The 11,193-nt window shown below is 45.5% G+C and overlaps 1 protein-coding gene across 1 annotated transcript in view; it reads right to left on the bottom strand.

Annotated features, from left to right (window-relative positions):
• Nucleotides 1-4,593: 4,593 nt before the first annotated feature.
• Lrpprc (leucine rich pentatricopeptide repeat containing) overlaps nt 4,594-11,193 on the bottom strand; it is an 83,176-nt gene continuing 76,576 nt past the window's right edge. The window contains exons 33-38 of the mRNA XM_032908751.1: nt 10,122-10,261; nt 9,878-9,993; nt 7,667-7,741; nt 6,481-6,565; nt 5,376-5,518; nt 4,594-4,766 (exon numbers count right to left, since the gene is read on the bottom strand). Coding sequence (XP_032764642.1) covers nt 4,710-4,766; nt 5,376-5,518; nt 6,481-6,565; nt 7,667-7,741; nt 9,878-9,993; nt 10,122-10,261 — 616 coding nt within the window. The 3' untranslated portion in view covers nt 4,594-4,709. The remainder of the gene's footprint in view (nt 4,767-5,375; nt 5,519-6,480; nt 6,566-7,666; nt 7,742-9,877; nt 9,994-10,121; nt 10,262-11,193) is intronic.

Raw genomic sequence — 11,193 nt, 5'->3', positions numbered from 1 at the left:
CCTCCACGTTCCTCTGTTCCCTCTTTTTATAATTAATAAAGCTTTGGATTCCTGGAGACCATGCCTTGCTCATTCCTTACCCACCCTCCATACTCCCTGACTTGGTGCTATATATAAATGACACACTTGTGGAATCCCCTTTTAATTTAGCAAGTTGCAATCCGTTGCTCTTATGAGTTTCGGTGCTTGAATTGTTCCTGACTTAGCCAGTGGGATACTCAAGTTGGCTTCCATATCTTCCTAGTCACGTTCCTGTCATCACTGGGGACTCTGACAAAACAAAGTATTTGGGGATCGCCCCGAATTTTCCCACCTCAGCCCTGGGATTGAATGCGTCTCTGCTGTAGAATCTTTTTAGTGGGAAAAAGATAGTTTGAAGCCCAGATGTGACTGAGTCCGCTCTGCTGCTGTACATCGCTGCCTCAGGACTCTCAGTGGGCAGTGAGTGACCACGTGTGCATATGTGCATGTGTGTACTCAGTCCTAACTGCATATATGCTCATGTACACACTCTGTAGTCCACCCGGCACTCACTCTAACAGCTCTGTCTTCCCCAGTCTGTGAGGGACACCTGCCTTCTGTGTGTTCCTCTTCTGCTGGGTCCTGCTGGTCTACCTTTGGTTCCTTTCTCACATGTGACTGTCCCAGCATCCATCCACAGGGCCTCCAGCCCATCCCGTACTCCCTCCCCAGATCCTGGCTCTATTTTGGTAACCTACTATCTTTAGGCCTGGATGGAGAAGTGTGGAAGAGGAGGAAGGTTGGCAGCCATCTGCCTTTGTAAGTTCGTCACTCGGTGTGCTGTGGTACTGAAACTCAGGCAGTTGCTGGTTCTTCAGAGTTTGTCCCCAGAGCAGTTCTCTATCACATCATCGCTGGTGTTGATGCACCCTAGACTCTAACTCCATGGATTCGTTTGGTCGAAAAGTGTTCTTTAGAGCACACAAGGCCTGGGAAGAGTAAGACCCAACACTAGGGGCACCAATACTATCTAGTGCTCCTTATTCTTCGCTGCAAAGGGGCAGAATTTTCTTGTGGGTTGTAAATTCTTGCTGTTAAGGATAAATATTTTAGGCTTTCATAGTCACAGAACCTGTCAGTACGCTGTGCTGGTGTGAAAACTGCCCCAACCACAGTAGAATGTGGAGGATGTGGGTATGTTTCAATAAAACGGCTTACAGAAGCATACAGCTCCTGGACTTGGCCTGAGGCTGCAGCTTGCAGACTCTTGATCCAAAGATGAAGGTTTTAAAATGTGCACTGTAAACTCCAAGTTCAAGTTGCACTATTGATGGGAGACTAACACTGAAACTGGAAATAACCACCTATGTCGACTCTAATATTTCTAATCCATTCTTGCTCTTAAAAAGATTACTTAAGACATGATCTTTTCCTGGGTTGAGCCCGTCTACAGGAGTAGATATCCTGCTTGCTTTTTTTTACTCACTCATTCTTAAAAATCTTCTCTTGATCTTAGATTAAACCAAGCACACAGGGAGAACAGACTGAAAATTATGTCAAATAATAGTAGCAGACCTGTGCCCAAGGGTCCCTCCAACACTCAAATTACTTAGCAGAGAACCCTGACTTGGCATAGGGGACCAGCTTACTCCGGCAGACCTGCCGTGAGGCACAGGGAGGGAGCCGGCTGCAAGGGAAGCAAGCCCTTGGATATTTTGCTGCTGACATTGGTGTATTTGGACAACATAGTGTGCATGCCTGAAAATGTCCTTGTTTGCAAATAGTCAGCTCCAATCTCATCTCAGAAATTACTTGTGTCTGATAAATTGGTCCAGGTGAACAGGGGTGAAGGGCTTGGTGGCAGAGAAGGTATTAAGGAATCCTTTTTGATCCTGTTAACTTCATTTCTTCAGCACCGAATCTCTACTGGGCTAGGTCTGACTTCAGAGCACAGTTGGAAGGTTGCCCCCTCCTCTACCGACAGAAACAACTGTTTGAGGTCACCAACTTACAGATCTCAAATCATGATCAGTTGGCCTCACTGACAAAGCTTTTGGTTTCTGAGAACTCCTTGGGCCTCAGATCCACTCTCCCAACTGAGTCACACTTTGGGGACCAAAGAATAGGACATGGGAAGGAACTGTCTAATGTACAAACGGGGCATTTCGTAAACAGAGCTTGCAAGAAGCTCATGTGGCTTTAAATCCATGGAAGTCATTCCACGAAACCTACTGTGAACCCACCAGGTAAGTCTGCAGAACGCCACGAGACCCCGGCCCTTGGAAATACCTAAGAGAGGAAGGACGGTCCCCAGCGGCTGCCCAGGGCAGGGTTAGTGTTTGCTACAGATGGATTTCAGCTCCAGCTGCCGCCCAAAGCCGCTTGCAGGAGCAGGAAGTCTGGAGTCTGGTCTGTCTTACCTGGTGCTGATGTTCCTATTCTTTATGCAAAAGAGAAGTGCCTGCTTTGAATTTGCTAATGCAGCCATTTTCTTTATTTGTACCAAGGCTGCATAATGTGGGCTTTGTAAAGTCGGCCGGCCTGAAAGCAGGATACATTTCTAATGGAAACGCTCCCACGCATGATTGTACAACAGCAAAGCGATAAATTACCGTGATTTTGGACCTCCTGTGGTTATCAGTTCCACCACACTTGAGGAAATGTTGCTTTTGCTTAGAAATTCTACAAATATTTTTTTTTCAGAAAGGCAAATATTCAATGAAAATTGTGCTGAGAGCCATGAGGGAAAGTGTGGGAATGTATACACTGCAGACTGGAGGCTCGAATTATACCAGAAAGTGATTTCCAACATAAAGCTTGTTTATAATTTGCTGAGACTCTTAAACTTGACTATACTGAGCACTGGCTCTTGGATTAAATGGAAGAAAATGTTTTCCAGTGTAAGGTGTCCAGAGACTGGGACATCGGATTAGTGTGAAGGGCATTTTGTTTGAAGTCCATCCTGACTTTAGCTGCACTGCCTTTTGTATTCTCATGGTTACTTTTTTTGAGACGGGGTCTGTATAGCCACGGTTGGCCTTGAACTCAACATCTACCTGCCTCTCAAATGCTGGGATTAAAGGAATCCACAATGATGGCCAGTGGGAAAGACTTTGAGAAACATTTTTATTTTACATTTGTTTGGCCTGCATTTAAATGCACCATGTGCGTGCAGCATCTAAGGAGACCAGAAAGAGGCGCTGGGCGCCCTGGAAGTGTATGGGTGCTGGGTGGGGACTGAACCCTGGTCCTTTGCAAGAGCATTAAGTTCTTTTAACCACCCGGCCATCTCTCTAGCCCAAGAAAAAAACCTTTTTAGGAAGTCGTGGCCATTTGACTTATGGTGCAAATCTACACAAACCGACTTCGGTTTTCTTATCCAGATAATCAGGCAACAGTGGTCCTGGGTATGGCAGTCAGTTCTTAGGAGCCACAGAACTTAAATACAGATGGCTCAACTTAATGTGTTCCTGCAGGTCTGAGGCTAGACTAGGGGACCAGGGGCCAGAGTTCACAATGTGTCCAGAATGAGAGATGCGTGCAGCCACAGGTAATAACTGATGGCCCAGAGAGTGCCCCAGGGAAGAGCAGAGGTATTGAAGAACCCGGGGAATGCAGATTTATGACCATCTCTGCAGTGCCGAGATGCTCGTCCCCTCGGAGTGTCAATATGTATCTGAACTCAATTGTTTTTGCCTGGGACAGTTTTTCTCTGTAACTCTGGGTGTCCTAGAACTAAATACATAAATGAGGTTGGTTTAGAACTCCGAGATCTTCCTGCCTCTGCTTCTGGGGTTAAATGTGCACCACCTGTCTCTATTTCTCAATTCTTGGCAACTTTGCTCCTCAGAGACCTCGGACACAGAATAGCCAGGAAGCAGCGGACTAAGCCACTGGCTCGTCACAACAAGCCAGACAGCTGATGAGGAAATTCTTCCTAGGACGGAGGTCACCACACTTCCACTAAAAGTTCAAGACTACAGTCCTTTGAGATGGCTTCCAGCCAGCATATAAATATTTATAGGATTTTAAAAAGCGGCAGTTCACAAGTACCAACGTATACCTTATTCAGAGAAATTCTCATTTAAATGATATTGGCTTTGGTACAGGAACACACATTTACATACACAAGAGTTTAGAGTGATGGTTACTTTGTAGAATTAAGGCCTTTCTTGCTTACTCTGAGGGAAATTCCCAACAAACATTTCTAACACTTTGCTGATGACTCACCATTTTAAATCTGTTTCAAAGTCTTACCTGTAGACTCTAACAAGCATTGGGAGAAGACAGGACCACTGTCTACTTTTAAATTTGATTACAAACCAGTATTTTGCTTATTCCCTTATGAATCACAGTAGCTTGTACCAACAAAATCGTGAACCCAGAAGTCATGACCGAGAGCCATGTAGAAGGGGATGCTCTAGCCACCATGTTCATTCAAGTAAGGGGAGACCCTTGGATTTCGGAGACCTTGAAGAAAATGTCATCAATTTGTGTTTTAGAAAAAAGGGGGAAAAAAACCAAAAAAAAAAAAAAAAACCCAAACCAAAAAAAGCCTAGTGCCTAAGTGTATGTTGTTACTGGCGATACAGTGGTGAATGGCGTATTTCATACATAAAAGAATACATAGACGCTGTAATCTTCAATTGTTTATTTTTCCTAAGTACATTTTAGAAATAACATTGAGACACAGGCGCGTGCACGCAGACGCAGACACACAGACACACAGACACACACAGCTGCTTCTTTCATGAGGGGTTTTCTCTCGCTTCCTTTAGTTGCTTTATGTAAAATCCAAAGCTTTCCTGTAAAGGAGGAGAGGAGAGAGTGATGACAGTTATGAGCAAGCAGAGCACAGATTTGGAGGCAGCGGTCAGTGAGCACAGGGCCGCTGCCTTGCCCAGCTGAGTGCCTGCTCTTTAGGCCTGGGCATTTCTCTGGGTTTTACACAACACCAAGTTCAAAAGCCTCGAGTCCTGAGTTAATCCGAGCACCAGGGCTGAGTCATACCTCATGTAGAAATTGCCTAAGAGGGCTGGAGAGATGGCTCAGTGGTTAAGAGCACTGACTGCTCTTCCAGAGGTCCTGAGTTCAATTCCCAGCAACCACATGGTGGCTCACAACCATCTGTAATGGGATCTGAGCCCTCTTCTGGTGTGTCTGAAGACAGCTACAGTACACTTAAAAGCATAAAATAAAAATTTAAACCTTAAAAAAAAAACTGCCTAAGAAAGTCTGATAGAGCCACAGCTGGCTGCAGGTCTGTGACACACAGGCCACTGCTTAGGCCCTTAGCCTTCTCACGGAAGGTAACTAAGCATTAGCCTGTCTCCCCTTCAGTCTTAGGCACACTCAGAGCATCCTGAGGCACACAGAAACCCACGGGTACTTTCTCTGTAATTAAGACTACTCACAGGGGGCTCAGTGAAGGGGACCGGCTCGCCCACATCCTTGAGCAAAGATGCGTAGCGCTTCAGAAAGAGGTCGTCCAGCTTCACGTTCTTTGCTGTCAAATGCTCATACAGCGCTTTAGCAGAGGCCACGTCTTTGTCTGCGACTGAAGGAGTCAGACCAGAGAGATGAGGAGGAGACGCTCTCCCTTCCCTCCCACCCTTTGCTGCCCAGGCATCCAGGGTGAAAGCTCCCCTCGGAGGCCCTCAGAGCCTACACTCCCCACAGCCCGCCTCCCACGGTGCTCACTGTGAGGGGCAGGGGAAGGCGGGCATGGGAAGCTGAGGAACACCCACGACGGCATCAGCTGGGTCTGCTGAGGACCACGCTGGTGAGACTGGGCAGTCGGCTTCCCTGTGGAAGGGGTGCTCCTGCTGCCAGGACCTCATTCCCTAGGACTCCTGTGCAGAGCTCCAGGGCCTTGTTCTGCGTCTTTCTCCACCCACATCCTAACCCATCAGTGACCCCACCCCCTCTTACAGTTTTTGATACTGTGTTACGTTACTTACATAAGAAGGTCTGGATTTCAGTGTTTGTAAGCACTGCAGACCCCCTTGTGGGGACAAAGCTGTTTCCTAGTTCTGACTCTAGTGTAGTGCGCAGGTCTGAGGGGGCCTGCACACACTAGCACTTTATCTGCCCAGTGACAAACCTGAGACTGGCTCCCTCCTCATGTCTCACTGAGGACACTGATGGCCAACAGACTGCACTCCAGCGGGGACATGAGAACAAGCCTGGGCCTCAGTGGAGCTACATGGAAGGGCCCTGAGGGAGCTCAGAGGCAGGAGGAGGCCGTGCTTCTGCCCTGCAGGGCAGGCCTTGCGGAGGGAGGGGAGCAGCTTCCTCACACGGAGTCCAGGCTGCCTGGGACGCTCTGAAGGTGCTTGGGATATTTCAATTGTTAAAGCTCTGGAGTAATCTCATGCTTTGCAATAGTTTAAAAACATATTCTAGAGCTAAGTGAATAATTATCTGAAATTTAGGATTATTCCTCTGAGCTGAACTCCCAGTTACTATACTTAGAAATATTTACATCACTTGGATACGCAGTAAGATTAGATTTATTACCATAGCTTTTCATGCTGCAGGAGTACACTCTGTCATTCTCACGTAACTCGGGAATCAGCTCTAACAAGGTCTTCAGAACCGGGGCCTAGGAAGATAAACAAAGGTAACAACACCTAAAAGCAAACTACAAGGTGTAACACACACAGTGTAACAGGGCAGAGCCTCACATGACACACACAATGTAACAATGTAACGAAAGATCAGTCAACCCCTCAACTGGATGGCTCATTTGACTTCTGTGTATCTCAGCCTTTGATGTTAGTTTGATAAATCATAGCCAGATAAAAATCATCATTTTTAATAATTAAAGGCATTTCATTTACATTTCTGAGTGATTTCAAAAATCGATATTGAAAAAAAAATCAAAGGACTAAACACTTGTTTTATCAACTGTTAACTTATCAAAAAGTTGTAAGATCAACTTTACAGAAATAAGTTGTATTTTAATGTAAAAAAAAAAAAAAAAATCCAAGGGTTGGGGATTTAGCTCAGTGGTAGAGCGCTTGCCTAGGAAGCGCAAGGCCCTGGGTTCGATCCCCAGCTCTGAAAAAAAGAACCCCCCACCCCCCAAAAAAAAAAAAAAAAACCAGGATAAATTAGAGGCTAGAAAGCTCTGCGGCGCCTCCTGCTGGGTGCGCCGCGTGCGTCTTAGTGCCTCAGTCCTGGAAGGCTCCCGCAGAAGCATGCCCTGCTTCCGGCAGAGGACAATGGGCTCCACTGAGGGAATCAGCAGCGACCTCCACATATTTCTTAGCCAAGTCCAACCTGGCTTACTAACCCACTGTACTCCACTGCCCTGTGGTCACCACTTCCAGCATTTCTAGTCAGATCACACACGGATCCATCACAGGCTCTCTTGAGTTCCTTCCTGCCCATCTCCTGAGGACCTAAGACTGAGGGTCATGTCGGGATTTGGTGCACACTAAGAAGGTTCTACCAGCATCCAAAACATAAAATAGGGCCTGTGGTCTTACCCATGTACATGTCTGTGTGTGCTTGTGTGCACGTGCAGACACACACACACACACACACATACACACACACACACACACACACACACACAATTTTTAAAAGTAGCCAAATATAGACAGGCCATGTCTTCCGTGTCTGTGGAGTTTTCAGGAAGGTTCTGAGCCATCATGGATCACGGCCATCTGACAGACCAGCTAGTAACAAAGCACCGTACCTTTTTTGGTTTCTGAGAAGTCCTGAGACAGAACACCGACAGAATTGAGGTCTGCTCGGCAATGGCGCCGCATCTCTAAAAAGTACAACAGCGTCAATGGAGGTTTTAAATAAGATGGTCAAGCTGAATCTTCCCAACTAAGGAAGCCTGCAGTGACACGGCAATGCGTCACGCCCACCAGGAGCCCACCAGACAGCCAGGTTTGTTTAGGCACAAAGGGGACGACAGAGACGAATTGTGCCAAGCCCTGGTGAGTGTGGTTCTCTGCATCAAGGATGAAGTTTGTTTAAAGAGAAAAGGGAAAAATTAAACTAATGCTTCAACCACCACAGAACAAGGCTCAGGACTGCAGAGAAAGAGGGAGGAAGGACCACCGCTCCTCACCAATTACTCTGCCAAGCATTCACAAGTGAGGTAGGGATCATAAGGTTAATTATACATTTAATAAGGTGTCAGGGAGATAACTGCTCGTTTCTTTATAAAAATTAAAATGTACAAAGCAAGTTCTCTTTAAAGTATAATTACCTACATTACGCATACAAAAGGACTGATTTCAATCTCTGCAGTTATAAAAGGCTTTCACTGCAACAGACAGCCAGTGCTTGAGAAAGACAAAAGTTAAACTAAAAAAAAGTTTATATGACAGACCAGATAAATCAAGTGTCTATCCAGTCCTAGATGCTTTAGTCAAATGAAATACGGCAAGACAATATTTTAGTTTACACTCATCGCAGATGTCATCCTCCAAGTTTCTAAGAGCGCAGTGTTTCAAAGCTTTAAAACACTGTCAATGCCAAGATGACTGCATAAAAAAACTTTTGGGACTCGCAGAACATTTATGTTATAAACTGATGTTTTTGACATCTGGGAACCAAGTGCTCCTCACTCAGAGAAAGCACAGAACTAAGAGAAAGTGCAGCAGCTAAAGATGGAGCTGCAGTCAGATCTGCAGGAGCTCCGCGGTTGGCACCATGGCTAGAGGCAGCTCTGAGCACGGGTGCTGACAACTCTGCTTCTAGGGAAGGCATGAAGATGACGGCTCACAACGAGCTGGGAGGGCAAGCAAGGCCTCCTCTGGAGAACAGTCAGAGAGTGCTCAAGGTGAGTGTGGCTGGGTGTCTGTGCTTACGGCCCTGGGTAACCGGTTAGCTACAGGCGCAGGGAGATACAGCATGGAACCGCTCATGAGAGAACAATGCAGATTCCCATACAACCACTGCATTTCCTACAAAGGAAGTAAACCAACCAAACTGCAAGAACCTGAGAAAGCAGAAGCAATTTGCATTTTTATGTAACTGTTAAATCAGAGAAAAATGCTCAGACACGCCGCTGTGAATGGCTTGGCTTATGCTGTCAAGCTAGACAAACTTGGATCAAAGCTGGAGCTCAAGCCAGTGGCTAGAGCGTCCCCGTCCACATCTCCTGCTTACCACACCTCCCAGCTGGTAGGAACGTAAGTGAATATAACAGTATTTACAATCAGAAATTGGTCCCAGGCCTCAATGTGACACAGGGAGTCTACACAAACACCGCGCTGGCGGGATCACCGTGACTGTTTGACTGCCACCTGCTGGGAAGGGGCTCCCGGCGGCGCCTGTTTGTGTACACTGCCAGTAGCAGCTCCATCACCCACCGATCACCCACCGCTCCAGCGCACTTGGCACAGCTTTATATTTAGAGCTGTTAAAGTGGCATGAATGCAGTTGTCTCCTTCCCTCCAGATTGCTGATTTAACTGAGTGTGGGCCACAGAGAGCCACATTTGTCATTTAATGTGTCTGTGACACATTAGTGAATAGAAGGCAAATTCAACTCTTAATAAACCTTGAATAAGGTACTGAGAATGTTTGAGTATTCGAGTGAGAAGCTGTACGCAAAAAGCAAACATTTCCTGCTTCTTGTTTGCAAACTGTGTTGCCATGGTGATGCGCACTATTTAGAGCATTAAAGAAATTAGGAAAGCAAAGGATTTGTCGCTTTGCATTACCCATCTTTGCAGAAACACTTGTCTCGGTTTCCTACCCAATGGCTGTCTTAATTACTAGGATTTCCAGTTCTACCAGACATCTTTAACAGTGGCATCCTAGAGCCACAGGGAGTCACAATCTAGAGTCACACTGAACTTGAGGGTTCTAGCAGGAGTGTCCTCCATCCTGTCTAGTCCTCTCTCTGATCCCTCTCACGAGCCACAGCCCCGATGAGGAGTCCTTACCTCCAAGAGGGCTCTGGCCTCATCCACCTTGCCTGAATCCACAAGCTGAAGGAAGAGATCAGTGACGGGTTTGTAAAGTGCAAACTGATTGGCCAACCTCTCAGACATGATGCTTACTGCAAGAAAAACAGGTAAGAAAAAGCTTTCACTGAAACGGGTATGGCTCACCTGCCAAAGAGATCTGGGCCAACTTCACCCAAGGAAAAGTGAGCGTCCACGCGCTTTAACAAGCAAAACAACTCACACTTTTCGAGCGCTAGCTCCATCTGCTCCTCTATTACTTTTCTGAATAAGTATGACAAGCCAAAGTACTGGTGTTCCACGGTCTGACTCTCTGAGGCAAGCATGTGCTCGATATTTTCTATGGCAGCATCAATTTCATTACTGTAAGGGAAAACAAAATCATGCAAATACTTCAGGATAAAAGGGACTATATTTATAAGCAACCAGATTAATAACAAGCATATCGTGTAACATAACCTAGCTATACAGATATAAAGTGCTATAATTTTGGCTTTATGAACCACAATGGGCACCAGAATGCAAAGCAAAGACGATACAAGACATTTGGAGATTAAAACATGGGGTTGGGGATTTAGCTCAGCGGTAGGCGCTTGCCTAGCGAAAAAGGCCCTGGGTTCGGTCCCCAGCTCGAAAAAAAAAAAAAAAAAAAAAAAAAAAAAAACAAAAAAAAAACATAAGAATCTCACAGCTAAAGCTGCATTTTCACAGCCGATGCCAGAGACGTTGATGAGGTGATCTATGACTGCTCTGTGCAGTTACAAAGTGGTGCCATAAATCAATTCCATGTTGAAATTAGTACATTAAGAATAAGAATTCTAATTAAAAACAAGCATCTTATGGGCTTAGGTAGAAGAATTATTAAGTGAGTAAAAACATGTTTTCCAGAGCATAATATATAAATCTATACATTGCAGCTTTAAAACATTTGTCACCTAGCTCTTACACAGATTTTGATATTAAAAATCATATGTCCTTATTAAAAATGAAATTTGACACTATTTGGGAAATAGTTTAAATCTGTATATGGCTGCTTTGCCTGCCTGTCTGTATGGACATCAGGGAAAGTGTCAGTGGCCACAAGGTCGGGAGCCACCATGGTGGCGGGAACTTTAAAGTTAAAAACAAAACATTTCCTACTAAAGTTAATAGGAATAAACAGACAGAACTGCCCCTTGCAAAACCGTATTTAAATACCATATCCATACACCCAAGATTAACCACTAAAGAACATTTCCCTCAAAAGTGTTATGAATATCAACTCTAGGATCACTCTTAATACTTGGTGGTTTTTT

This window comes from Rattus rattus, chromosome 7 (assembly GCF_011064425.1).
Source record: "Rattus rattus isolate New Zealand chromosome 7, Rrattus_CSIRO_v1, whole genome shotgun sequence".
Lineage (NCBI taxonomy): Eukaryota > Metazoa > Chordata > Mammalia > Rodentia > Muridae > Rattus > Rattus rattus.
The sequence above is the reverse complement of the archived record's forward strand: the minus strand, read 5'-3'. Positions and strand labels throughout refer to the sequence as shown.